General features: G+C 34.2%; 3 protein-coding genes across 8 annotated transcripts; 2 read left to right on the top strand and 1 right to left on the bottom strand.

Annotated features, from left to right (window-relative positions):
• Positions 1–3,776: 3,776 nt before the first annotated feature.
• Positions 3,777–8,454, top strand: LOC130807878 (uncharacterized). The gene is made up of 4 exons (XM_057673259.1): positions 3,777–4,501; positions 6,530–6,682; positions 6,787–6,992; positions 8,021–8,454. The coding sequence occupies exons 1-4, from the start codon at positions 4,049–4,051 to the stop codon at positions 8,223–8,225; spliced, it is 1,017 nt and encodes a 338-aa protein (XP_057529242.1). The 5' UTR covers positions 3,777–4,048; the 3' UTR covers positions 8,226–8,454.
• A 1,737-nt stretch (positions 8,455–10,191) lies between these two features.
• On the top strand, positions 10,192–10,840 carry LOC130807877 (60S ribosomal protein L27a-3). Its single transcript, XM_057673258.1, has one exon. It carries the CDS (start codon positions 10,270–10,272, stop codon positions 10,711–10,713), a length of 444 nt encoding a protein of 147 aa, XP_057529241.1. The 5' UTR covers positions 10,192–10,269; the 3' UTR covers positions 10,714–10,840.
• A 3,785-nt stretch (positions 10,841–14,625) lies between these two features.
• Positions 14,626–24,142, bottom strand: LOC130807875 (uncharacterized). Of its 6 annotated transcripts, XM_057673251.1 has the most exons (21): positions 22,942–24,142; positions 22,127–22,746; positions 21,345–21,548; positions 20,893–20,997; positions 20,706–20,771; positions 20,464–20,628; positions 20,114–20,185; positions 19,867–20,042; positions 19,653–19,758; positions 19,515–19,584; positions 19,327–19,445; positions 19,191–19,247; positions 18,801–18,986; positions 18,441–18,533; positions 16,815–16,900; positions 16,665–16,731; positions 16,513–16,579; positions 16,291–16,427; positions 15,628–15,719; positions 15,208–15,274; positions 14,626–15,134 (listed from the first exon to the last, which is right to left on the bottom strand). In XM_057673251.1, exons 1-21 carry the CDS (start codon positions 23,363–23,365, stop codon positions 14,958–14,960), a joined length of 3,156 nt encoding a protein of 1,051 aa, XP_057529234.1. In that variant the 5' UTR covers positions 23,366–24,142; the 3' UTR covers positions 14,626–14,957. The 6 variants fall into 6 exon arrangements, with proteins under 6 accessions (XP_057529234.1, XP_057529233.1, XP_057529236.1 ...); XM_057673250.1 differs by having other exon boundaries at positions 22,127–24,142; XM_057673253.1 differs by lacking the exons at positions 14,626–15,134; positions 15,208–15,274; positions 15,628–15,719; ... (1 more) ...; positions 16,513–16,579; positions 16,665–16,731 and adding an exon at positions 17,760–17,825 and having other exon boundaries at positions 16,872–17,524; positions 22,127–24,142.
• Between the last annotated feature and the right edge of the window lie 100 nt (positions 24,143–24,242).

The raw sequence follows: 24,242 nt of genomic DNA, 5'->3' as shown, positions 1-24,242 counted from the left end.
TGCATTTGAAGTAGTTGAAATAATTGTGAATAATGTAAATTAAACATGAAATAAAAATTATGAAAAAAAAAGAAGATGTTTTCCCTGTTATGGAGGTAATACATTTCTCCATCATTCTATAGGATAAATATTTGCCCCATAAAATTGAGAGTTTCTTTCATTTTTACAGTATTTTACAACCATTCTTCCACCTCTACAATAATCTAATTTCACTAATTTCTCATTTATCAACTTTGTTTTTTTACTTTGACATTTTTTTTCCCTTAAATATTTACACTTAATCCAAACATGCCCGTAGGATCTAATTGATCACATTCTTTATGCCCTTTCTTATGAGAGGTACAAATTTGGGTTATATGTTATCTATTTGGAACTCTAGCTTTGTAAGAGGGATATATTAAATATGATGATATGGTATGATTTATTGAGTTGGTGTACGTTAGTGGCAATTGGTTGTTCTCAGCTGATTATTAATCGATTTAGTTGCTTTGTTTGATAAGCTAAGAGAGTTTTTTTTGTTTTCAAATACTTATATAAATTAGCTGTTAAGAGATAGGGGTATATTTGTTAAAAAATAGTTATTGTGTATTGCATGTTTATTGGGGAAAATTTTGTTTTTAAAAAAAGACAAAAATAAATAAATAAACGTATTTATTGTATCTTTTTAATTTTCATTAAGGGGTCGCTTGGATTAAGAGCAAATATTTATAAGGTAAATAAAAGTCAAACTAGGAAAACAAAGTTGATTAGATAAATGATTAAAAGGATTTGATTGTTATGGTAAAAGAATTAATTAGAAGGTAATGAAAATGGAGAATATAACAACTAGTTCCCTTATTTTGAGGTGCAAATTTACCCTAGGGGAGGGTGGGAGAATTCTTTACATCCTAATGAGGGAAATCAACCTCTTTTTTATTCATCATTTTTTATTTTCTTTTATTATACCTTTATCACAATTATTTCAATAACTCCATCTGCATCTCTAATTAACTTTGTTACATTAGTTTGACTTTTTTTATCCCCTTAAATATTTACTCTCAATCCAAGCGACCCCTAAAGGGTAAAACTTTGTGCTTGAGAGATTGTTCTCAAGGTGTGTGAGGGTTGAATCATTCATGTAATGTTGATTGATTAACAATATATAACTTTGTTTGAGAGATAGGTATTTAAGCTAAGTACCTCTTTAAATTTGTTGTGTGTGTTTTTCTTGTCTCCTTAGTTTGTGCGTTATTTTTCTTTTATTTTTTAACTTATTATTCTTCACCAAACACATTTTAAATCTTTCGTTTCTTTACAATTTTTTTGCATACATCTTTCTTTTTTATTCTAAAAGTTATAACTTCATTCTCAAGCAAGCAAGGATTAATGCTCAAATATTAAAACAATTAGCTATGTGAAGGAAAAAAAAGGTCCAAAGCCTCGATGACTTGTCGACCACACGCATTGTGGCTCTATGTTTTTCCTTTGACATTTTTCGCTGAGGATTACAAGTCGAAGGCTCAACAAGTTATCGACTATCGAGCACGTGTTTGCGGGTTCACTTGTTTTCTTTGACTTTTGATTCATGCGGTTATGTTTAACTACCTTGAAGTTTGTTTATGCATTATTGTCTTTTGAATTTATATCTCTTTGAAAATAGTATCCTATGCAAAGACTACTTATTCTATGGTTTAAAAGCATTGGAGAGTTACTTTGAGAATCATTCTTAAAAATAGTGGGGTTAATCAAATACTCCTTTATCATCTTGTATTTTGTCCTCCATTTGAAAGTGAAGATTATTCTCAAACCTAATGAGCATTAATACTACATTAATATTGAACCACATAAATAGACACACTAGCAAATTAGAGGTGATCATGGGCGGCCCGACCCGCCGGCCCGAAAAAGTGTGGGTTTGGTTACCAATATATGGCCCGATGGGCGGGTTTGGGTAGAAAATAAGTGGCCCGATTTTTTTTGGGACGGGTTTGGGATTTGGGGTTTGTCTCGCGGCCCGGCCCGGCCCGAAAAAGTGCTTGTTCTTGATTTGCATTTTATATTATGTATAATATGTAACAATTGTATTTATTTATTTCAATTATATTACATTTCTGATCCCACAAGGCTGGTAAGCAAGAACCATAAACTTTTCCACAGTTCATTAAAAGATTGAAGTTGTTTATTTCCTGACAGTAATATGATGTTCATCTTGAGAAAAATGCAATATTGAAAATTGAAATCCTCAAAATAGAGCTATTCGTAACATAGTTGATTGAGATTTCCTCTTCAAAAACTATCTATGGAAGAATTATACACGCAACACGTGGAACACAATCCCTGCCATACTCGCTCTAAGTGCTTATTGGGTCGACTCCAGTCCTTAGATTTAGAACTCTTCCAAGGGCTGCCAATATCCCTCATAGAGTCATAATATCCTGAACTCTAAAGTTAGTTGCACCATCATCCTTCATTGAAAGTCTTGGGCGACCAGCGTTTGGAGGTAAAATTATAATTTGTTGAAACTTTTGGCATGAATTGAGGTGTTCAGTTTTACTTTTATGCCTTAGCAAGCACTAACTAAACTTTTGTGTTTTAAATCATGTATAATATGTAACAATTGTATTTGTTTATTTTAATAATTTGTAATTTGTGTTTTTAATTATATATAAATAATATATAACATAGGCCCGCACGCCCGCATATTACGGGTTTGGGCAGGAACTTTTAGGCCCGCACTTCGGTCCGGCCCGGCCCGACCAGCATCAATGGGCAGTTTTTCCCCTCCTGGCCCGGTCCGAACCCGGACCGGCCCGGTGTTTGATCACCTCTATAGCAAATTGACCTATTTAAGAATTTATATCAACAACCTACCTTACTTTGACCCACAATAATCAAATACATAAAAAAAAAAGTTTTTTATGGGTACGTTTAAGGTTTCCTTATCCGAAATCAAATGTTTGGTTTGCAAGAGTTTCCTCTTACTGCAAGTTCCACTCTTTCTCTCTTTGGTTTAATGACTAAAAATAAGTTTCCTTGTACTCTTCTCTTACACTACTTCAAATACTGGGAGTCCTCGCTCAAAGAGTCAAAGGAATCAATTTTAGATATCCCCAAAGGCATAGGTGTGCAAATTGCTGAAAATGAGGCCTAAAACACTTTACTCATTTGTGAGTTGATGCAGCTCGTTCGAGCGCCAGATGACTCTTTCAAGCAACAATTTCTTGTGCATTTGGCTCGCTTTTTGCATCAATCTTATATATGCAAATTGCAATGCAATTATTCGTTGGACTACTTTTAACTCTAAAATCATCTTCATGATCATGCTCAAACGTCTCTTGAACATGTCAACTCAATCAACTTTTATAGACTTTCACTATGGCTGAATTTTGCCAATTTCTACTTAATTTGTAACACACTTTTCACACTTAGGATTTTGTCTTTCATTGATTCACTTTTTGTTAACCATTAATTCTTTTTGAGCCATTTTGTTTTAGTAATTTTGATGGTGGCTTTAACCCATTCTATCTTTATCCCCTTGAAATTGTTAAACTTTTTTATTTTAATAGTTGTTTTTACTTTATTATAATTTTCTTTTATGAAAATATCTTTATTACTTTCTTTAATTTTTATTTATTATTTAATTTAATACTGTCCACACAATTTAAATATCTAGTAAGGTCCTACAATTCACCCATAAGTTTCAATGCCCAAAAGAAATGCAAAAACCAATCGTCCAGATAAAACGACATCGTAACAATGCCGTGATCTTCATTTATCCTACTAATCTTAATTCTTTCCTTCAACGCATTGGCAAACTCAAATCCAACACCCGCCACATTTCAGCCGCCTTAACAGCGCGCCACGTAACAATAAAACATATTAAGACCATTTTATCCTCAAAACCCAAACGTTCCCTTAAAATCAATCAAGGGTAAAAACGTGTTTTCATTTAACCTTTTCTAAGATATTTTCCAACTCCTCAAACTCACTCTATCCACATCACCTCTCATTTCATTTTCTCTCTCTTCCACCGAATCTTTTTCTCTCTCCTCGAATTTCTCCGGCGGAAATGGCGACGGTGTTCGGAAACCTTAATCTACATTCTCCGTCAAAAATAATTTCGGATCACCGGAAGAATCTCCGGTTTCTCCATTACGACGTCGTTTTGAGGTTAAGTTTGCCGAAAAGAGAAAAAGAGGTTAGTTTTAGAGGAGAGTTTACCGAGAGACGGAGATTGAGTTTTTCACGGAAATCGAACGCTGTGGAAAACTCTAGTGATGAAGAAAATGGAAATGGAAATGGTGATGAAGAAGGCGGTAAAGGTGTTAATGGTGGTGTTGATGAGGAAGTGTTTGATTGGGAGACGGCAATGAGAAGAAGAGTGAAAGAGCTTGAAGAAATGAGAGAGTTGGAGAAGAAAGCCGAAGAGTTGCAAGGGAGGATTGGTGATGAAGATAGAGACGATGATGGTGATGAAACTGAAGAAGAGAAGAAGATGCGAGTTAGGAAAGAACTTGAAAAGGTTTGTGTTCGCTTCTTAATTTGTTGATTGAGTGACTTTTTTTTTGCCTGAGTGCTGTTTGATTGATGTGTTCATGTCAAAATTGATCTGACTTGACGTTTGATTGAAGCTGATCTTTCGTAGACCTGTAAATTATGTTTATTATGGATGAAAACATTAGACTTAGTAGCAAATTAGCAATCAATTATTATAGATGTTATGTGAGTAATTAGCATTTAGAATTACTGAATAACTATAAGAATATCTCAAACCTGAAATCTTGACACCAGGCACTCTGTGCAGGCTACCTAAAGTAGAATTCTGCAAGTTTTTCTCTGATTCGAATTGTTGATGATTTGGGGGGCTTTGTGCTGATTCTATCTTATTGAAAAACTAGTATATTATAAATCTCTCCATTAATTAACTTACTATTCAACTAGCCTATGGAGTATATTTTAATGGAAGTGAGATTTTTTGAAGAAGAGACGGCACAACAAAAGTCATCAGCTTCTTTGCAGATCGCTTTGTACATGGCTACATGCTAATCGACCGGCCATGAGTCTAGTATCCTTAGTAAAGGCCTCTTGATTCTTGAGTATTCATGAGGTCTTGTGTGAGCCTTAAGCATAAGCCTATATCTCCAAAAGCCAAGTTAAATTGATGAGAAACTACTTGAAATTAGAATTAATTTTATAAAGATGATTCAACATAATTATTTTACACAAGTTTTGCACTTCAGTTTATCTCAATTATTTTGCACCCTTTCGCAAAACCTCATTTTTTTTAATTTCATTCACAAACTTATTCTCTCTTTTGATATTAATCCCTCATTTCTCTCATTTACTTGTATTTTGTCTTATTTTCCAACCACAAATCAATTTTTACACCATAAATGGGGGGCAATATCATGGGGACCGAGGGAGTATTAACTAGGCCTCTCTCAAAGTCTTAAGTCTTAAGTCTTAACATATTAGCATTGTTTCACCATGCACATGATCCTTAGATGTGGAATCATTCTATGAGCAAGGAGAAGTATCTGAGAAGAGAAATCAAGTTTTGTCAATAATACTTGATGAAAAAAGCCAGAAATGTGCAATCTTATTTCAGCTAAGTAGAAACTAAAGATACCTTATGGTGGCGATTGAGCAGAGGTACTTGAGGTAAAATCCTTATATCAAGAGCAACAATGTCACATTGATGATCATCTTCTTAGAGCTGATTTCTTATGTTGTATGCTTCAGCATTTCTTGGAACTTTATGTTTTCTAGAAATGCTGTTTGAATGTGATAGACAGAATGCTAGTTAGGTACTGAGGCCCAGCCCTTTATGAACGACCATCACACTCGAAGTACTGCAGTCGCACTGCATGTCTGAGTTGATCTGTGGTGTATGCTGCTCATAATTTACACCTTTTAAAGTAGCTGGAATAGTAAGGTTTGAGTTGTTTCAGGTTCAATTATTCTTTTCTGTAGGTGACTTCATTCCTTTTGTTGGTCAAAAGTCTATTTCCAGTCTGTACGTTCTTATTAGTTTCTTTCTCCTATTTCTGCTGTTACTGTTTTATACAAATTCTATAAATTGATGTCATTTGAGCATTGCTATTATTTATGTGTTACTGCTTTTGCATCTTTTTGAACAAAAACATCATGCTGTTGGAATTGGGTTTCATGTATTGCATATGTGCATGTACCTAGAAGCCTTTAAAATGCCTTCTTAGCCAAATAGGACTTGTGTTTACAGAGATTAAATGGCTGATCCGTTTTGGGTGCTGTAAATGTAAAGTACTCCTTAGGATATTTCAGTAGTTTGATATGCAGTAAGGTGAAGATATTGAAACATGTGGATATGAACTTGGACTTGTTTATCCAGATATACTCCGTGATGATGACTGAATTTATTATCTGACAAATGTTTTTTATTGCCAAAATCATGTTTGTCATACTTGTTTGGTTGGTTGTTATTTCTATCCTTATGTCAGTTCTTTTTCCTTTCTTTTTCACTGAGGTAATTTGAATTATTATGAATTATCCCCGTACTATGATGCTATAGGTGGCGAAAGAGCAAGCTGAAAGGAGAGCAACTGCTAAGTTGATGTTCGAGCTTGGTCAAAAGGCTTACGGTAGGGGCATGTACAACCGAGCTGTTGAGTTTTTTGAAGGTGCTCTGACAATCATCTCCCGACCTACACTTTTTGGTGGCGAGGTGAGTTTGGCTGCTCACAAATGAAAAGATATCTATTCTCTTGTTTTAGTGGGTTAATGTCATTGTGATTGGTATTCTAAGGGTTATGTTTTTTTGGCTTTCAGATACAAATATGGTTGGCTATGGCTTATGAGGCCGATAACCGGCATGCAGATTGCATTGCTCTTTATCAGCAATTAGAGAAAGGGCATCCCAGTATCAGCATCCGCCGACAAGCTGCAGAGCTTCGTTACATCTTGCAAGCTCCAAAAATAAAGATAACCCAGGAAGAGATGGTGACAATCCCGTTAATTGGTTCTGCTTATGACAGGTGACTATCTTGTCTTAACATCTCCATGTGCGATTGTGTTTAACTTAGTAAGATATTTCTGATCTTGATTTGTGTGTTTCGTTAACATGCTTCTCGTCTTTAAATAGCAGCCTTTAATGGGATCTGTAAATAATTTGAGGTGAAAGCTGGTATGTTTGTGGTTTTGGATGCTCAAGGGTTTGCTTCTTGAAGTTTAGGTTGACTTTTTAAAACAGTTGGTTGTAGGTGAAGTCATTTAGGCAGATAATGATTTACGTAGGAGGCAAATGTAAAGACAAATCATCTAATTTTCATCAGTTTTTTTTGCATGTATGTGGTTAGAGCCAGAGTTATGGGGCATAGCTTGCAAATCTGAAAATAGGTTTAGTGGGACTTTATTTGTTTAATACTCCCAACTTCCAACTTCCAATTTCCAGTTACTTGTGTTAAATCTATGAAGAAATGCATTCTTGACTTTACCCATGTAGCCGCAATCAATTGCTAGATGGCTGGTTCAAACTTCAAATTCTTAATGCTTAATGTCTAATCTAATAAAGTATTCCAATGCTTGAATAAAATACTTGAACAGACCTCTATAATAGAACTTCTCTTAGACAAGTAAATTTCTGTTTGTTCAATCTAAGACACATAACGACTTCATGCGACTTAGGAACTACTCCTATCAAGTATAAAGATCTAGCTATTACTTTTTCTTATCCTTGATAAAAATTCATGGGTTGCATGATGTTGTTATCTAGGAGAAGTGCTCGAGTGCTTCCATGAGTTCCCTCTCTAAGGACTCACTAGGGTGAATTACCTCTCATTACAAATTTTCAACATAGGAAATTGTCCAGGGAACATAGGTTTACTTAGGTTTTGTTATGCAAAACATATGAAAGATCTAATGAGAGAATTTTTTCTTTTTTTTTTTTTTGGTAATGTTTCTCACTTTGTAATGTTTATTGCTTTGTGTTCGAGTTGGATTTCTTGGTACATATTGTCTATGAAAACTCACTGATGCAATGTTGCCTATATTATTACCATTGTAGTTATGCATCATCTTGGACAGACAAAAGCAAAAACAAGGAACAAGTCATTGGTGCTTCACCAAGCCCCTTCCCATCATCCTCCAGAGACTATATGGGGGACTTTCTCAAGTGGAATACTGTTGGCTTGGAAAATAATCGTGTTTTTTGGGCAGCAGTAACATTATGGTTTGGCTTGGTTGGAGCCGCGATCTTTCTTCACAAGTAGTTAAATATACCTCCTTCCTGATCCCAATATCTACGATAGCCCCTCCCATTCTTGATCCCTGCAGGTCTTTTAATAGTGTAAATATATAAATTATATATGCAGCATTTATTAAGAATTGTATAATATTATTTAGAGCAGAGTCAGCTTTGCATTCTTTCTGTGATTGGGTTTTAATTTGATCAGGCTTCTAAATCTTCTACCAGTTACTCTGGTTCGTCATCACACGAGATTTCTATTTGTTTTCCTGTGTCTTGTGAGCTTGCAGTGGGATTGTTCATCATCCAATTTTAGATGGCTGGTGTGCTTAGCTATCGGCTATGGATGAAGTATGTGTTTCGTCGGCTACGGATGAAGTATGTGTTTCGTAGGCTATGGATTGAGGAAAACGGGATCACAAATAAAAGTTCTCTATTTGAATCCCTTTTGTCTGACGATGTGTTATCAAGCAAAGATTTGAAGTTAATTAAAATATTTCTAGTAAGAGGTTTTCATTGAAACTCATGCACCCAAAATCACATGTTGGGATTAATATGTTGACATTGTTTGTAAGATGAAGCGTCTTAGAAGGCTAGAACATCCATTGGGTTCATCAGATTCAATTTCAACAGTCGAGACCTCTTTAAAATGTGGAGGATAATATTATTTGCTTCTAGTTTACTTCACTGATTGATTCTTAATTGATGTTTCCACTCTTCACATCTGTGGTGTCTTATTTACACGAACTATCAGTAACTAGTTTATCGCACTGAATTACTCCGTTAACATTAACAAGTTCTTACATACAATGACTTTCATTTTCATTTGTTCTTAAAGTACTTGTTGGGAACCAAGCTATACCATTGAGTATATACAAGAAATATGATAGGTATTGAAAATTATTAGTTAGTTTAGTGGTTGAAAATAATGATAGATGCTAGTTCTGTTTTAATCTATTTCTTTAGCCTACAAGTTAACGTTAAAACAACACCAACATCACTCTAACAAATACTATTATCTTCTATATACTCCTCTTTTAAGTTATCTCTTCTGCATTCATTTATAGCCAAGTAAATATTCTCTATCATCATGCATCCATGTAATTAATATTTCTATGTGGAAGTATTAGATTGCTTTATTTCTATGTAGAAGTATTAGATTACTTGGAGTGATACTTTAAAATAAATATAAGTTGATATTGTTATATACTCCAATTAGAGTTATTCTTGATAAATATTTTGATTTGTATATGCAATTAGTATTATAAATTAAAGTTTTATTAGCTTTCATTTGATTAGCAATTTAATTAGCACTTATATTTTTTAGCCTTTAGAAACCATAAAGAAGATTTTTTGCTGCAAACATAAGATAATATTTTTTTGCTGCAAACGTAATGCCTTGTTTCATAGATGATGTTTTGCTCAATTCGTTGGTTAACTTTTGGCTTATTAATTAAATTTAAAATTAAATAACTTTTTTAGTCGGTTGTAAAATTAGTGTTTAGGTCAAAATGAAAATAATATTTTGAAAAATATTAGTTGATTGTAAAACTAGTAATTTAAATCTTAATATATATACAAATTGTTGTATAGGTCAATAAATTGTGAGACGCATCTTATACATGAATAAAATAACTAAATTAATGCAAATTATGATAATATAAACTTCTATATTGAAGTTGTCTTACTAACGAGCAGTCTTTAATATGAAAATTACTACTAATTGATTAAATTTTTTAAACAAATCATAAAAGAAAGAAGAAATAGCTGCTCCTATGACTTGTGAGCGACCATCATTTAAGATAAGACGGTCTCAAAACAAAAAAACTTATATTTTCATATTTAAATAATTAGATTATTTAATATCACAATGATTCACAAGTCACAACATCTTTCAAGCCCAACCCAAGGAATCAGCCCAATGAATGTCAATTAGAGCAATCCTTCCGCAAGGCCCATCGTACAACGATAAATTCACCAAACCCTAATCTCCAGTTTCCTTACCTCTCCATTTCACACCTTTGAGAGAGAAAAAGGAGAGAGAGAGAGAGTGAGGATCCGCCGTCACAATGACAACCCGTTTGAAGAAGAACCGTAAGAAGAGAGGTCACGTCTCAGCCGGACATGGTCGTATCGGAAAGCACAGAAAACATCCAGGAGGAAGAGGAAACGCCGGAGGTATGCACCACCATAGAATTCTCTTCGACAAATACCATCCTGGGTACTTTGGCAAAGTGGGTATGCGTTATTTTCACAAATTACGCAACAAATTTCATTGCCCAACTGTCAATCTTGACAAACTTTGGTCAATGGTTCCTCAAGATGTGAAAGAAAAAGCTGCCAAAGAAGGAAAATCTCCAGTTATTGATGTTACTCAATTTGGGTACTTTAAGGTTTTGGGTAAAGGTGTTTTACCTGAGAATCAAGCAGTTGTTGTTAGGTCTAAATTGATTTCTAAGATTGCTGAGAAGAAGATTAAGGAGAATGGCGGTGCCGTTCTTCTTACTGCTTAGTTAAAGTTTGCATCTTATGATTGAACAATTTTTTTTTTATTATTGAATTTTGTTTTGGATTTTCTCATATCAGATTTTGGAGGCTATGTTTAATGGTAATTTTTATCATTTTGGATTTTACTTGTGATTTTGTTTCTTTGTTTTTGTTTGTTGATCAGAAAAAGTATTAGTGTGTTTTAATCGTTTTATTTAATCGGTGTCTTTTGATTTTGAGTTTTTGATCTTATTATTAGATTGATATTGATGGAATAATGCGTTATGTGGTGTGGTTTAATTGCTTATTTGGTGTTATATGATTTTGAGTTTATGATTTTGTTGTGTTTTATTATTGATATTGATAGGAAATTGCATTATTCTGTAGTTGTATTGTGGATAATGTTAAGTGTAAGCTTGTTTTAGTATTTTTACTGCTGTATGGAGTTTGATGCATCTGATGACTGAAATGTTATCATTTTTACTGCTTATAATTTGAAGATATATTATTTTTGTTTGAGCTCAAAGATATTTGTTCATTATTTTGACCCAGGAGTGCTTTTTGGATGAGTTCTGGAAAATAAAGGGCTTGACATTGGTGGCAATAAGGGTTTATATGACTTCTTGAGATTGATGTGGTGAGATTGGTTATGTTTGTTTTGTTTGTAGTATAGGACTATTGTAGTGACCTTATCCTAATACGAACACTTGGACGTTATTCGACTACATATTTTTGGATAACTCTTTTTTTGGATGTGGTTTGATTCTTTTATGATATGTACATGCGAAGATCTCTAAGTAAACCTTACTGAACCTGAGGAATGTCTTGCACTTACGATCGGTTGGAATTAGTGTATGATTTCGTTGAGTTTGGAGACTTGATTGTGCTTATGAATATTGTTTTGGGTCATGTTCGATAATATTGAATGCAAAGTTTGTGAAGCATTATAATCTGATAGCTGATGATTGTGCAATCTTTTTTGGAAATTGTTATTGTATTCATTGTTGGTAGAAAACTGGATTTTGGTCTTGGTTTGCATATTATCTTTGCAATTGAGAAGTTTTTGATGACATTGATGGCTCCACTGTGTTGTAAGTGTATTTAAAGTTTCCGGGCTTTTAAAATGGTCAAGATTTTGCTTCTTGCTAGGTCATTGAGAACCTTTGAACAATTTTTTTTGATTCAGGGAAGAGTATTTTCTTGGATTTGCTTAGAGCTATAACTAGCTAATTAATGAGTGATAGTGTGGACATTTTAGAGTTATAGGTCTTTCAAAATGATCAAGATTTTGTTGGTAAATAGCTTATTCAGAACCTTAGATAAATTTTTGGCGATTAGGGACGGAGTACATTTGCTTAGAGCTGCAACTAGCTGATTTATGAGAGTGTGTTTATCTGGAGTCATTTGGCTTTTAAAATAATCAAGATTTTGTATATTTCTTGATCATTAAGAACTTTTGCTTCATTTTTGGTGGATAGGGAGAAGTATATGTTGGGATTTGCTTGGAGCTATCACTATCTGAGTTATGAGGGTGCGCATTTGGAGTTATTGAGATCCTTTTGACACGCTTTTTGCTCAGTAGGGAGAGATTATGCGAGGATTTGCGCAGCACTATTAGTTGATTTAAAAGCCTTATATCTAATGTTGGGCTTCTGAAATTGCCAATGTTTTGAGACTATGTCATTCAGAACCTTTGACACATTTATTGGTGTTTAGGGCTACTGGGATTTGCTTATATCTACCACTAGCTGATATATGAACACTTAAATTGGACTTCTAAAATGGTCAGGATTTGGAGACTTACTAAGCCATTGGGAACCTCTGAGATATTTTAGTGATTTTTGAATTGGTCAAAGCTATCTTTAGTTTATTTTAAAGCTTTTATTTGGACTTATTGAGGCTTTTGTCACTAGGCCATCAAGAAACTATGTCAGATTAGAATATATATATATATATATATATATATATATATATATATATATATATATATATATATTGGGATATGCTCAAGTCATTCACGCTTACTTACTAGGTCATTAAGAACTAATGACATGTTTTTTGGTGATTAGGTATTAGAGTATGTACTAGGATTTACTCTTAGCTACCTCTAGCTAATAATATTGAATTATGGACGCTTATTTGGAGTTTGCCTTTTTGAATGGGTCATGATTTTGTTACTAGGTCCTTGAGAAATTTTGACATACTTTTGGTGGTTTGAGCAAGTGTATATTGATTGTGATATTTGCTCTGAGTTATCACTACCATATTTGAGTACTAGCTAGGCGGATGGAAGGTGAGAGCTAGAGAAAAGGGGTAGTGGGTAACAAACTGAGGTTCTTGGTTTAATTGAGACAAGATTCGACTTTCGTTTATTTATGAGAACTTATTTAGAGTTATATATGGCTTATAAAATGTGATTTGCTCTTGGTTATCACTAGTTTATTTGAGTACTAGCTAAGGCTGACGGAAGGAGAGAGCTTGAGGAAAGGGGTAGTGAGTAACTAAACTGAGGTTCTTCTTGGGTTAATTTACGAGAACTTATTTAGAGTCATATATGGCTTTTAAAATGTTCAAGGTTTTGCTATGTACTAAGTTGAGAACTTTGACACATTATCTGTTTATAAATGGAGTATACACCGGGATTTGTTTTCTAGCTGTTTTATGAGCGTGTGCTTATTCGGAGTAATTAGGCTTTGGGCATTTAACATCGAAAAGAACACTTGTATGTTATCTCAAATGGATATCCTTGGTATGTTTGTTCCAATCAAGCTTCACCGAGTTTCTTCACATTGATATATTTCGCTCTTCGTGTAACTAATGAGTTCATTGCTTTGCTTAATATAATTGTATGTTCTTCATTATTTTTGTTGGCTTTAAACAAAATCCTCATAATTTTACAACTATATAGAATTGTGTTCCTGTTCATTTGATAACTTTAAATGAAATAGTCCCAAGGGGTCGCCCGTATAAGAGGGAAAAGAGGGTAAAAAGTGGCTCAGTAATTAATTGGACTATAGTGTAGGGCCTGGATTGGACGTAAATAAATACGCCCAAAAAAGTTTACCCCTAAAATGGGAGTATTAGAGTTGAGCCCTCCCCCTAAGGTAAAGTTTTACGGTGATAATAAATCAGATTAAAAAAGGTACAGAAACAGACAGCAACAGCTTTCTTACAATTCTTTTCTCTCTCCTCTAAATTCTTTTCTGTATTCTTTATTTTTTAAGATTAATTTCTCTACTTCCTTCTCTTCATTCAATTTCTTGCCCTTGCAACATTGAGAATACTCATGGAGAAGACGACTTTAGAGTTGTATGTTACATTTTGCTATTTTAGTACTTTTATATCAAACTATGTATTTTGATTTCAAGTAAATTTTTTCTTGTTAATTCTTTTCCATGTAATATAACATCCTGGAACAATTTAACCACACTCTTTTATTTAGTATTCAGGCGACCTCTAATACTCACTTTGTTCCAATGAGTTTGCCAATATTTTTACTTTTGTTTTCTTTTACTTTGTACCCTTGCTGTTTTGGAGTGTGTCCCCACCACTTAACTCTTGTGTGCACATCTATCATTTTCTCATACTTTTCATCAAAAACAATGTGAGCGCTTCAATTTCAAAAGATTAGGGTTAGATCTATTTTTATCATATTTACACAATATAATTGCCTCTATTAGTTTCTTAATATGCTTGCCATTGTCATGTTTGATCATCAACTTCTTCGTCTACTTTTAAGGCATATCTAGTTTGTATATATATGTAGATAATTATCAAGTGTAATTATACTTATATGAATGTTTGGTCGATAACGCAATGTTTAGAAACATTTGAAGTGTTACTTGGCTATTTTCAAATAACTGTGCTAGAGATTAGAGTAAGCAATTCTACGACAGTCCAATAGGGTTGATTAATAAGTGATGAGTGATTTTTGAGTTTGTCATTGTGGAGAACTGTTTTTAGTAATTAGCTAACATTAGTATCTTCACTGTAACATAGGGACTTGAATTGTTAGATTAGCTTTGGGAATTTCTCCAAAAAATAAGGACTGTTCTAATCAACTAGTAAAATATTTGAATACATGGTTAAAATCGGACCGAAACATTTTATCGTCTTTGTCTACTCCTGTGCCAAATCTAACTTGAGCACACCTAAATCTAGATATTTCAACCAAGTACAAATACACGTCAAAAACAATTAAGATCGGATTTTTTAAATAGAAGAACAAGAAAACGGCAATGGTGTAAATGCATGTAATCATGGGTTAAAACTAGGATGTATACTGACGAAGGAGGATTGACTGCAATGTTTCCTGTTGTTGTGGGTTCAATGACGACACTGATGAAGCAAATATACCGGGTGGCAAAGTCTTGTGTAAATGCTTCAACACTCTAAGCATTCTCCATGCAGTTTGCTTCGTTGCTAAATTTTTACCACTACAAAGAACCTACATAAACAACCAAATCATTCATAAACAAAACTACAACTTAATGTATACATTTTTAAAAAAGGAGACTAACCTTCGCAAATACCGTGATAATTTTTCGTATATTTTCATTGTTCGGTCCCAAAAGGTCTACATCGGCTCTGAAAGCAATCATATGTAACATTAATCAAGAGGCTTGAAATAATTGCTTTGGGTTTTATTAGATGTTACACTTCTTGTTTTACTCAATCTATATTATACTATTTTAACCTGTAATATATGTACTTGTGCAGAAATAAAAAAATTATTGAGCATAAAGTTAATATTATGACTATATGTATTGATTTGAGAGGAATTAATTGAGCTTTCAATTGACTATATTTTTTCTCATACATAAAGAACAAAAGTAAAACAATAGTTTTATAGTTACTATGCAAGTATAACAACTAATTAGAACATAGGTACTAATGAACCAGAATTAATCAGTTAAAGATAACAAAAATCAACTACTTGCCTTTCAACCATCCAACAGAGCTGTTCATGAACAACTTTGGCCTCGTTCAAGTCTTCTATTATGGGTAAACAATTTAGCCAGGCAGGAATAACCTACAGAAAATCAAAGTAATCTTCAAAAATGAATTATGACATGTGCAAAAGTTCAGCACAAAGTTGCAGAATGAAAACTTCATGATCAAAGAAAAATTAGGATCCACATGCACCAAACATTAATGCCACCATTAAAAACATGCTAAACATATACTCCCTCTATCTCTATGAAATAATATCATTTGACTTAAAAAGCTCTCACATATCTGAGTCAAATGGTATTATCTCAGAGAGACCGAGGGGTACAATGCAAGGACTACAACACAACATACATGTTTGATGTTGTTACACATTAAATTCCTCATCCCCTCGAGAATCATGTGTTGGCCTAATAATATTCTTTTCTTGCCCCCTTATAATATGAGTTTAATTCTCTTCACTTACGGAAAATCAATTCTCACCTCCTCCTCTGCCTGAAGGGATTATCCTTATCCTTATTAATAAAAAAGAAGGTATCATAATGTTTCTTAAGATTTAGTGTATGTGGATAAAATTACACATCTTAAATGATACCAAAGCCTTAATTCCAACAGAAAAACTACATATAACTTGAAATAATAGAAAGACAAACCTGGGATGAATCAATTTTGTCCCGATGAAAATGACATATCTTTCCCAACGCTGACACAGCTGTATCATATGCCATTACATTGTTAGAATTACGAGCTTGAGGATGCTGGATGACAACATTCAGTATTGAGAGAGCCTCTGCACAGAAAAAGTGAAAAATATAATCAAATTCCATAAGAACTAACGCATATATTAGAGATGAAAAGGCACATGGAAGATTTACCCCCCAAAACTGATTTAAATACAAGGCCACCGTACTGTGCACAGACACCAAGTGCATATAAAGCAGCCTGAATGAAGGTATGCACAAAATGTGAGAACAAGCTAACATGAAATATGACTATTGATTAAGATAAGACACTATGCAACACCCACCTGTCTGACACCTGCATTTTCATCCATGCAGGCTTCAACCAATAAAGTCAAGTATGTGTCATAATATCTGCTCCATCGAAACAAAAATCAGAATATCCCAAAAGCATTAAGATTGCACATAAAATTGAAAAATACAGGTGTTAAACTTACTTGAGAGCAGCTTGACGACACTGCATAGCAACATTGATGTAGATACAAATTGCTACCCTTCGTTCTCCTGCTGTTTTATCTTTCCCCTAGATGAAACGGTGGAAGTTTGTATTAGGTGACACGCTTGTAATTTTCTATTCGGTTCAATAATAACTAACATCATTAGGGAATGGATGATTAAGCTTAACAAGAACTATAACGTTCAAAGACGTACACAAAAAGTGAGAACAAGTTATAAGCCGGCTTGAGAACAATTCCAGTTAACTGTTTGATCAAGGAAGGGGTGTAATTGAGGGAAGGGGTTTAATTGAGGAGTTAGTTTTTCCTAGTTTTGTTTGGCTATAATTATCTGAATTTTTTAACTCATTTTACGAGTAATAGCTCTCCACAATCCCTCTACTTTAAAAATCATGGACTCCAATGATAAATTTGTCATTGGACTTGTACACAATACGACCTGGACAGGAGTAAAATTGACTTTACACAAGCCCGATGAGGCTTCATTCTAAAACCATTAGCTAATTCTACGATGTGAAATTACATGTGGGTTTTTTTTTCAACATCCACCTCTACAGCTCCACCAATGGAAATACCAGAGAACAACAACCGACTAACAGGCAACAGCAACACACTGTTCCTACCACAGATGCGATCTATCAGATGTCACTAATATCTTCGTCTACCAACCACCACGAGCAGCAGCAGACAGCCTGAAACATCTACCAACCAGGTTACCACCATTAACAAAGAAACAAACACTAAGTGAAATTATTTTAGTTTAACCTCTGAAGCTTTCATTATGATTTTTCATGGTTGAATCAATCAAGAGTTTGGTGATGTGACGGCCAGATAATTTCAAATAGTACAAGGATAAATCAGGGTAGTATGATTAATTTCAACTTTTCTGAAAGGTGAAAGGGTATTATGATTAATGATAAGGCTTACATATGGTGAAGAACAGTTGGGGAGAGTTATCTTTTTTTCCTTTGTTCTTTCGATTCCTTTCCCCTCCTTCAAATCAAACAACCATTAAATGAAATTGTCAAAACTAGACTAAAGTCAGGTGAGCAGGGATTATAGCTTAGCAATAACAACCATCCTTCTCGACTCTATGAAGACAACTTGATGATCACCATAACATGTTACAACCTCCTTTCAATTTATGAAAAATGCAAATTTTGGCTTAATTGCCATTTCAGAACCATTATCCTATCATTCATAAGAAAAACATGTGCTATTTACAAACAGGTATTGAGACAGACAATCTATAACATACCACATTTGTTTACGATCAACTAGGGTCACTAGCCCAACTCGGTTACTAGTAAATCTAAAAACCCAAGGACGAGTAATATAAAGCAATAATCAAGATATTATAGAAATCAACTAGATATGGACAACATGTCATATGTGATTGGAATCTTGAACCCGTTCCTTAGCTTGTCAGAGAGATTACTATCAGCAAACTGCAATTGATAAACAAAAACTTGAACCAAAACTAAATGCACAAAATAATGGCAAACATGGCTACACCAAATGTTTTTTTATAGAAACAATCTCAAGTAAATACAAAGGAGTTGATAAACAAAATAATTAATAAATGTGAAATTTGCAGCAAGGACTCACCCACATAGGTAGCAGGTATGATGTCAGCTCCTCAAAGAAGGGTAAGAAGGAGACCTTAAATGTTTTGATTAATGTTTCCAAGATTTTACCTACCTAAATGCCAAAAAGTAACTCTACTTATTGGTATTATACTATTTATAGAAAAATGGGCTAGGACAAAGAACTTACGCAAATTCTTGTATGAAACGGTCTCACCATGAGACGTGCCTCTCATACTTGGTTTAAATAGTCCAATAAAAGAAACTTTTATAATGGCCTTTTGTATGGACTTGCCACACGGTGAGACGGTCTCATACGAGAGGGAAATTATGCCAAAACAAAGATCAATATAAACATATAGTAAATGACAGTTTTACAAACATGGTAAAAAAGCTTCACTTCCTGTTTACTTTCTTCTTTCAGTAGGTCTCCTTTTTTAGCGTCAAAGTTCTCTGCACTGGTCCTGGAGGCTCTAAATTCTTTTCTTAAAGAAGTAGCAGATAGGACTTTCTTAATTGCATCTGTAATGGCTCTGACTTGGTCTTCTTCCAATAGGGTTTCAGAAATCTAAGGTCAAAAATGAGATATTAGAATTTTGGCTCCATTTTCTTTTAAAAAAGCGACAAGAAAACAATAATTAAGAAGTAAATAATAAATAGAAATTAGTTTCCATCTAAATTCAAGGATAAGGGGAATGAAGCAATATCTCATTTCTGGTGGTCAAAAAATGTGTTAAAAATTAACTAAATATTCAGACAAATTTTAATATACCTGTATACACTTATTCAAGGCAACCAACATGCAATCAAGAATTTCCATATAATTCTCCTGCAAACCAGGAGTAAGCAAGAGAATTACACAAAATTCCTGTATTAAGAAGGACGAAGCCACCAAATCTAACAAGAACCTTGTGTAGAGCGTCCACCAAAGCTGGTACAATGTAGTCAGATAACTGCTTGACATAGTTACCTTGAGCAAGCCCTTTCTCCATAGCTAGTTTAGCAGAAAGCAAAAGTTCTGGCATAGCTGGAAGAGAGAAATCTGTCTCAGTTAGTGCAGAAAAACTATCAATCTAAGCACCAGTATAATTTGTACCCAAAACAGCATCCCTTCGTATATCTTCGTTAGTATGAAATTCAAGTAGGGGGACGAGAGTCGGTGCCACCTATAAAAAAGCATCTATGGTCAATACGCCTTTAAGTGTGCAAAGCTTTATGGAAATTAGAAACTAACCTCATTGATCCAAGGATAAAACCCTTCCTTCAATTTACATGCATAAAAATATAGCAAGTTACATGCTAATTTTTTCTCTTCCAAGAGAAGGGTCTTTATCTCTATCCTGGAAAATTCAAACACAAGGAAAATAAAATAAAACAAGTCTTTCTGGCAAAATATTTTGAAAAAGATGACAACTTGGATGGTTACAAATATGGATCATGATAGATACCTCTCATCATCGGAGTCTTCAGTGTAATTATCAGAGTCTGCAATGGCATTATCGGATTCAGCATAGGTGAGGTTCATATCAGGTTTAAGCTGTGCAGAACGAAGAAGAGGCGGCATAACAACACTCATGTAAGGAACGAAGTCCTGCCCCAGGCAACTGCAAAGTCTAGCCCACGCCTACAAAAGCGCACTCAAAAGTTGCCTTAGAAAGAAATCAAGTGTCAATCAAGCAATTTCACACAAATTACCTGTAGAATGTAACTTGTTAAATCATCTGATTCCATTAGAGATCCTTGTAGTGATATCAGCATTTCTATAACCTAGCAGATAAAATATCACAAAAGAACATTATTTAAAAGCAGACAACTGCAATTATCACCAAGACAGAAATCTAAGCTTTAAATGACAACAAATGGCTACTGGTATATTTTCTATTCTAGCCAACATGCATATGTTACTACTAAGAAACAAGGGAACCTCCAGAAAAGGCAGGTGCCACTATTTAAGATTGTTTTTACAAGCATGAAACCGATATCGATAACACGAGAGAAAGTGATGGTGCAGCTAACTAAAGATTAGAATGATAGTAATTACAAACCAGTTTAGCATCATCCTGGAATTTCTCCTTGCCAACAGCCATACCGATGAAACTAATGCACTCTATTGCTTTTGCTCTTAGCATTTGGTTAGATTCTTCTGTTGCGTTTATCAGGATAGCTTTTAAGTAAGGGATGACAGCATCGTAATATTTTTGGAAATGTTCCTGCCAAATTCACCATGTTAAAAGTATTTTTCTTGTAACAATAAACTTGATCAAACAAACATCAAAAGCTCAGGCACCTTAGGAGGATAAAGAATCATTGATAACACAGTCAAGGCTTCCTCTTGAAACAATTGTTTGCCATTCTGATATGAAAAAAGTTTATTGTTCTCATAATCCAATGGTAGAAACAAAAATGTCAAAGAAAGTGCAATGTCACAGGGTTTTTTGTATTGTTAGAAAAATTGCACATCTTATGATCTTTACCTGTAGAAGAGCAAGTAATTTAGTGACTATCCCATCCATGTAAGGAGTTAAAATATCGGAAGTAAGGTCCTTAGTGAAACTAATCACAGCTGAAACAGCACGTTCCTGTATGATACATTTATAATGAAAGAACCACATACGTTAATAAACAAAACTTATATCGTCAAAATTCAAGCATATAATGTCTACTGCCAACTGAAAAACTTCAAACAAATATTTATAAATACACATGGGACTCGAGAATACTCCTGAAGGCATCTCCATGCAAGAATGGGCATTGCAAAGTACAAACAGTAATTAACTCTAATCAACAAGATGCAAATTGTGTTCTATTAAGGGATACTAAAACTAAGCAAATTTTTTAATGTATAAAGCTGAAATCATTGATAATTGGAGTATGAAGGTAAGCAGCCTTCAAGCTGACATTGACTTGATTGAATAAGCCAACTAACCTGTAATCTAGGATGTTGAAAATCATCCATAGCACCAGCCAATGCTGGAAGAATATGTTGATGATATTGCATCTGTAAACCCGGTCCAAAATCAGTACACAACGCCCCAATTGCAGTAATAGCTGCCCATCTTACCCGTGGATGGGGATCTTGAAATGATTTTAGAACTATATTCACCACTTGTGCCAAGCATTTAATCATCACCTAAAACATCGATTATTGTAGTATCAGGGAGTATTATTTCACTTTATGAGCTGAACTCATTTCCCGATGCATATATTCTATTACGCCTCCTCACCTCACACGAGAGTCCTTTAAGCTATAATTAGTGTGGATACAATATAAACCCTTCTCATATTTGAGCTTAAATATTCCACTTAATTTGAGGGTGAATGAGTTTCCAAACCCTTGACCAACAAGTGCTTGATAAGATTTCTATAATTATAATTAGTTGTCAGTATATGTATTTATATCCATATTCAATGACCACGATTTATAACAAAAAATTCTAACTATTAACTAATTTTCTACTTATAAGAAGAAAATATATATATTCTAAATATCTAAAAGATATCAACTAACTAAAAAATATCAAACAAAATATCATACAAAATTATCAAAATTCTTATCTTGTTCTATTTAATTTTCTAATATGACCTTCCATCATGTTGGCTTATATTTCCAGCTCAACCAAAAGTTTAAGCTGATAGTTGACAATTGCACAAACCAAATCTCCTGATGTACAAATGGCAAACACCGGCAAATAAAAGGCAGAATAGTACCTTTGAGCAACCACGAGCAATTTGAGCAACTGCCAAAAGAGCAGCATGATGCTTCTGCCATTCAGGAGCTGCCAAGTACACGGGAAAAAACTTCGATGCCACCGGAATAATTGAATTACCACCGAAAGCAATCGATAATCGATCGAGATACTCTAAACCGGCAATGTAATTGCTAGTCTCACCAGCGTCCTCGTTTTCAACTTGAGCACTATACCAAGCAGGATCATCCTCAATATCCAACAACATTTTCATCAGTATTTCAAACAATACGCTGACATATTCCAACAACTTCTTCATCATCCCAGGAGCTTGATCACTAGCCTCAGCAATAGTGATAACAAATTCAATAGCCAAATGTCTTGTTCCCTCGTCCAATTGCTCTGCTCTTGCCATTTGCAACATAAAATCAACCAGTTTCCCGATCTGAATCGTTATTAATAATCGAGGATTGGATTTTGCCAACTCTATCAACACAATAATTGCCTCCCGAGCAGTAGATTCTTGAGAAGCATTCAAAGCGTCAGGTAAAATGTTCATCATTGCAGGCAAGAGGTCCCGAAACGAATCTTTATCACCAGAATTTTTAATACACTGGATGAAATTATTCGCGCCATACATCACTGCAATTTTAACTTCAAAACTTTTAGAATTTGCAAGACAATTCAAGAAAACGCTATGAATATCCTTAATGTAAGGAATTAAAGTATAGCCGATTGATTCAGACAATTGAGCAATTATCAAGAAAGAACTCTCCTGCAAATTAACATCATCAGAAGAAACACAATTGAATAAAAAAGGAAGAATCTCAGGCCAACCATTATGAGGAACGATTGTGGAAGCGAGTGCAGAAATGACGTCACATAATTTATTGGTGATAGTTTTGCAATCTGCGCGTTGAAGGCATTCAAGAAGGACAGTTTTCAACGAAGATTGAGAAGCAGGGGAAAGTTGAGGCCAGATTTTGGAGCGAGTAAAAAGGTTATGAAGGAGGATAGTAGACATGGCGCGGATTTCATTATTTGAAGAGAATTGAAGAGTACTAACAAGTTTGAATGTTAGTGAATCTGGATTGGTTTCTTTGCATAGATTGAAGGCAATTTCAGCCTGAGATCTTTGTTCATTTAAAGAGGACATTAGATGAGAAATGAGAATTTCAAATGGAGCCGATTCAGGGCCGAGTAGAGATGCTAGTTGAGATTGCTGAAACTGAATTGGCTCGGCATCCATGGCTGACTCCATTTAGGGTTTAACGAAGATTAACTCTAATTTAAACCCTAATTCAGAGGGTAATCGTCTGAGTTAACTCGGTACCCACGGATGACTCAGTTTATGGTTTCACAAAGACTATACTCTAATTCAGAGGACTGTCGCTCGAGTTAACTCGGTATCCATGGCTGATTAACCCTAATTTAAGGTTCAAGGAAATATATAATTCGGAGGATCGGATTGTCTGAAATGATTTTAGACTTTTATTAGTAAAAGGACAAGGAGGTGGTATTTATTATTATTGTTAATTAGTTAACCTGAAGAGAGTAGCCTGGCTAAGATTTAGTTAGTTAGAACTTCCCAAAAAAAAAGTTAGTTACTAGTTAGTTAGACGTAGCAGCTGAGTCAGCAAATAATTTGAAAGGCTGAATCAGCTAAGGTTTGATGTTAATAGAGTTTTTTGTAATGCGTGCTCACGTGATCTTCACGTGAATTTACTAATTAGAATTCTTTTGATTGAGCAAGGTCGTTAGAGAATCTCCCCGGGGATTTTGAAGGAGGGAATGGTATTTTGTTTCAGAAAAAAGGTCCAAGTCTATATTTGTCTAAAGGGAATGAAAATAGATAATGAGACTAAAAAATAAGAAAGTCTCTAAGAAAAATATTTTGTGAAAAGATGGGTATTTTAGTTGAGACTTTTATTTTTATTTTCTTTTTCAAGTCCTTAACACGACAAATAAGAAATGAGACTTTTTTTTATCTTCAAAGTTTCATAATAAGGTCTCACTAGTCGGTCTATTCCCTTGTGCCAAGAGTCGTAAATGTAGAGCCTTCAACTATAATAAATAGATCTATGTTCTCAAAATTGTTGTATGAATGGATAATTCATCTAATTTGATGAGTACATAAG

Source organism: Amaranthus tricolor, chromosome 3 (genome assembly GCF_026212465.1).
Source record: "Amaranthus tricolor cultivar Red isolate AtriRed21 chromosome 3, ASM2621246v1, whole genome shotgun sequence".
Taxonomy (NCBI): Eukaryota; Viridiplantae; Streptophyta; class Magnoliopsida; order Caryophyllales; family Amaranthaceae; genus Amaranthus; species Amaranthus tricolor.
This window is presented reverse-complemented; position numbering and strand designations above follow the sequence as displayed.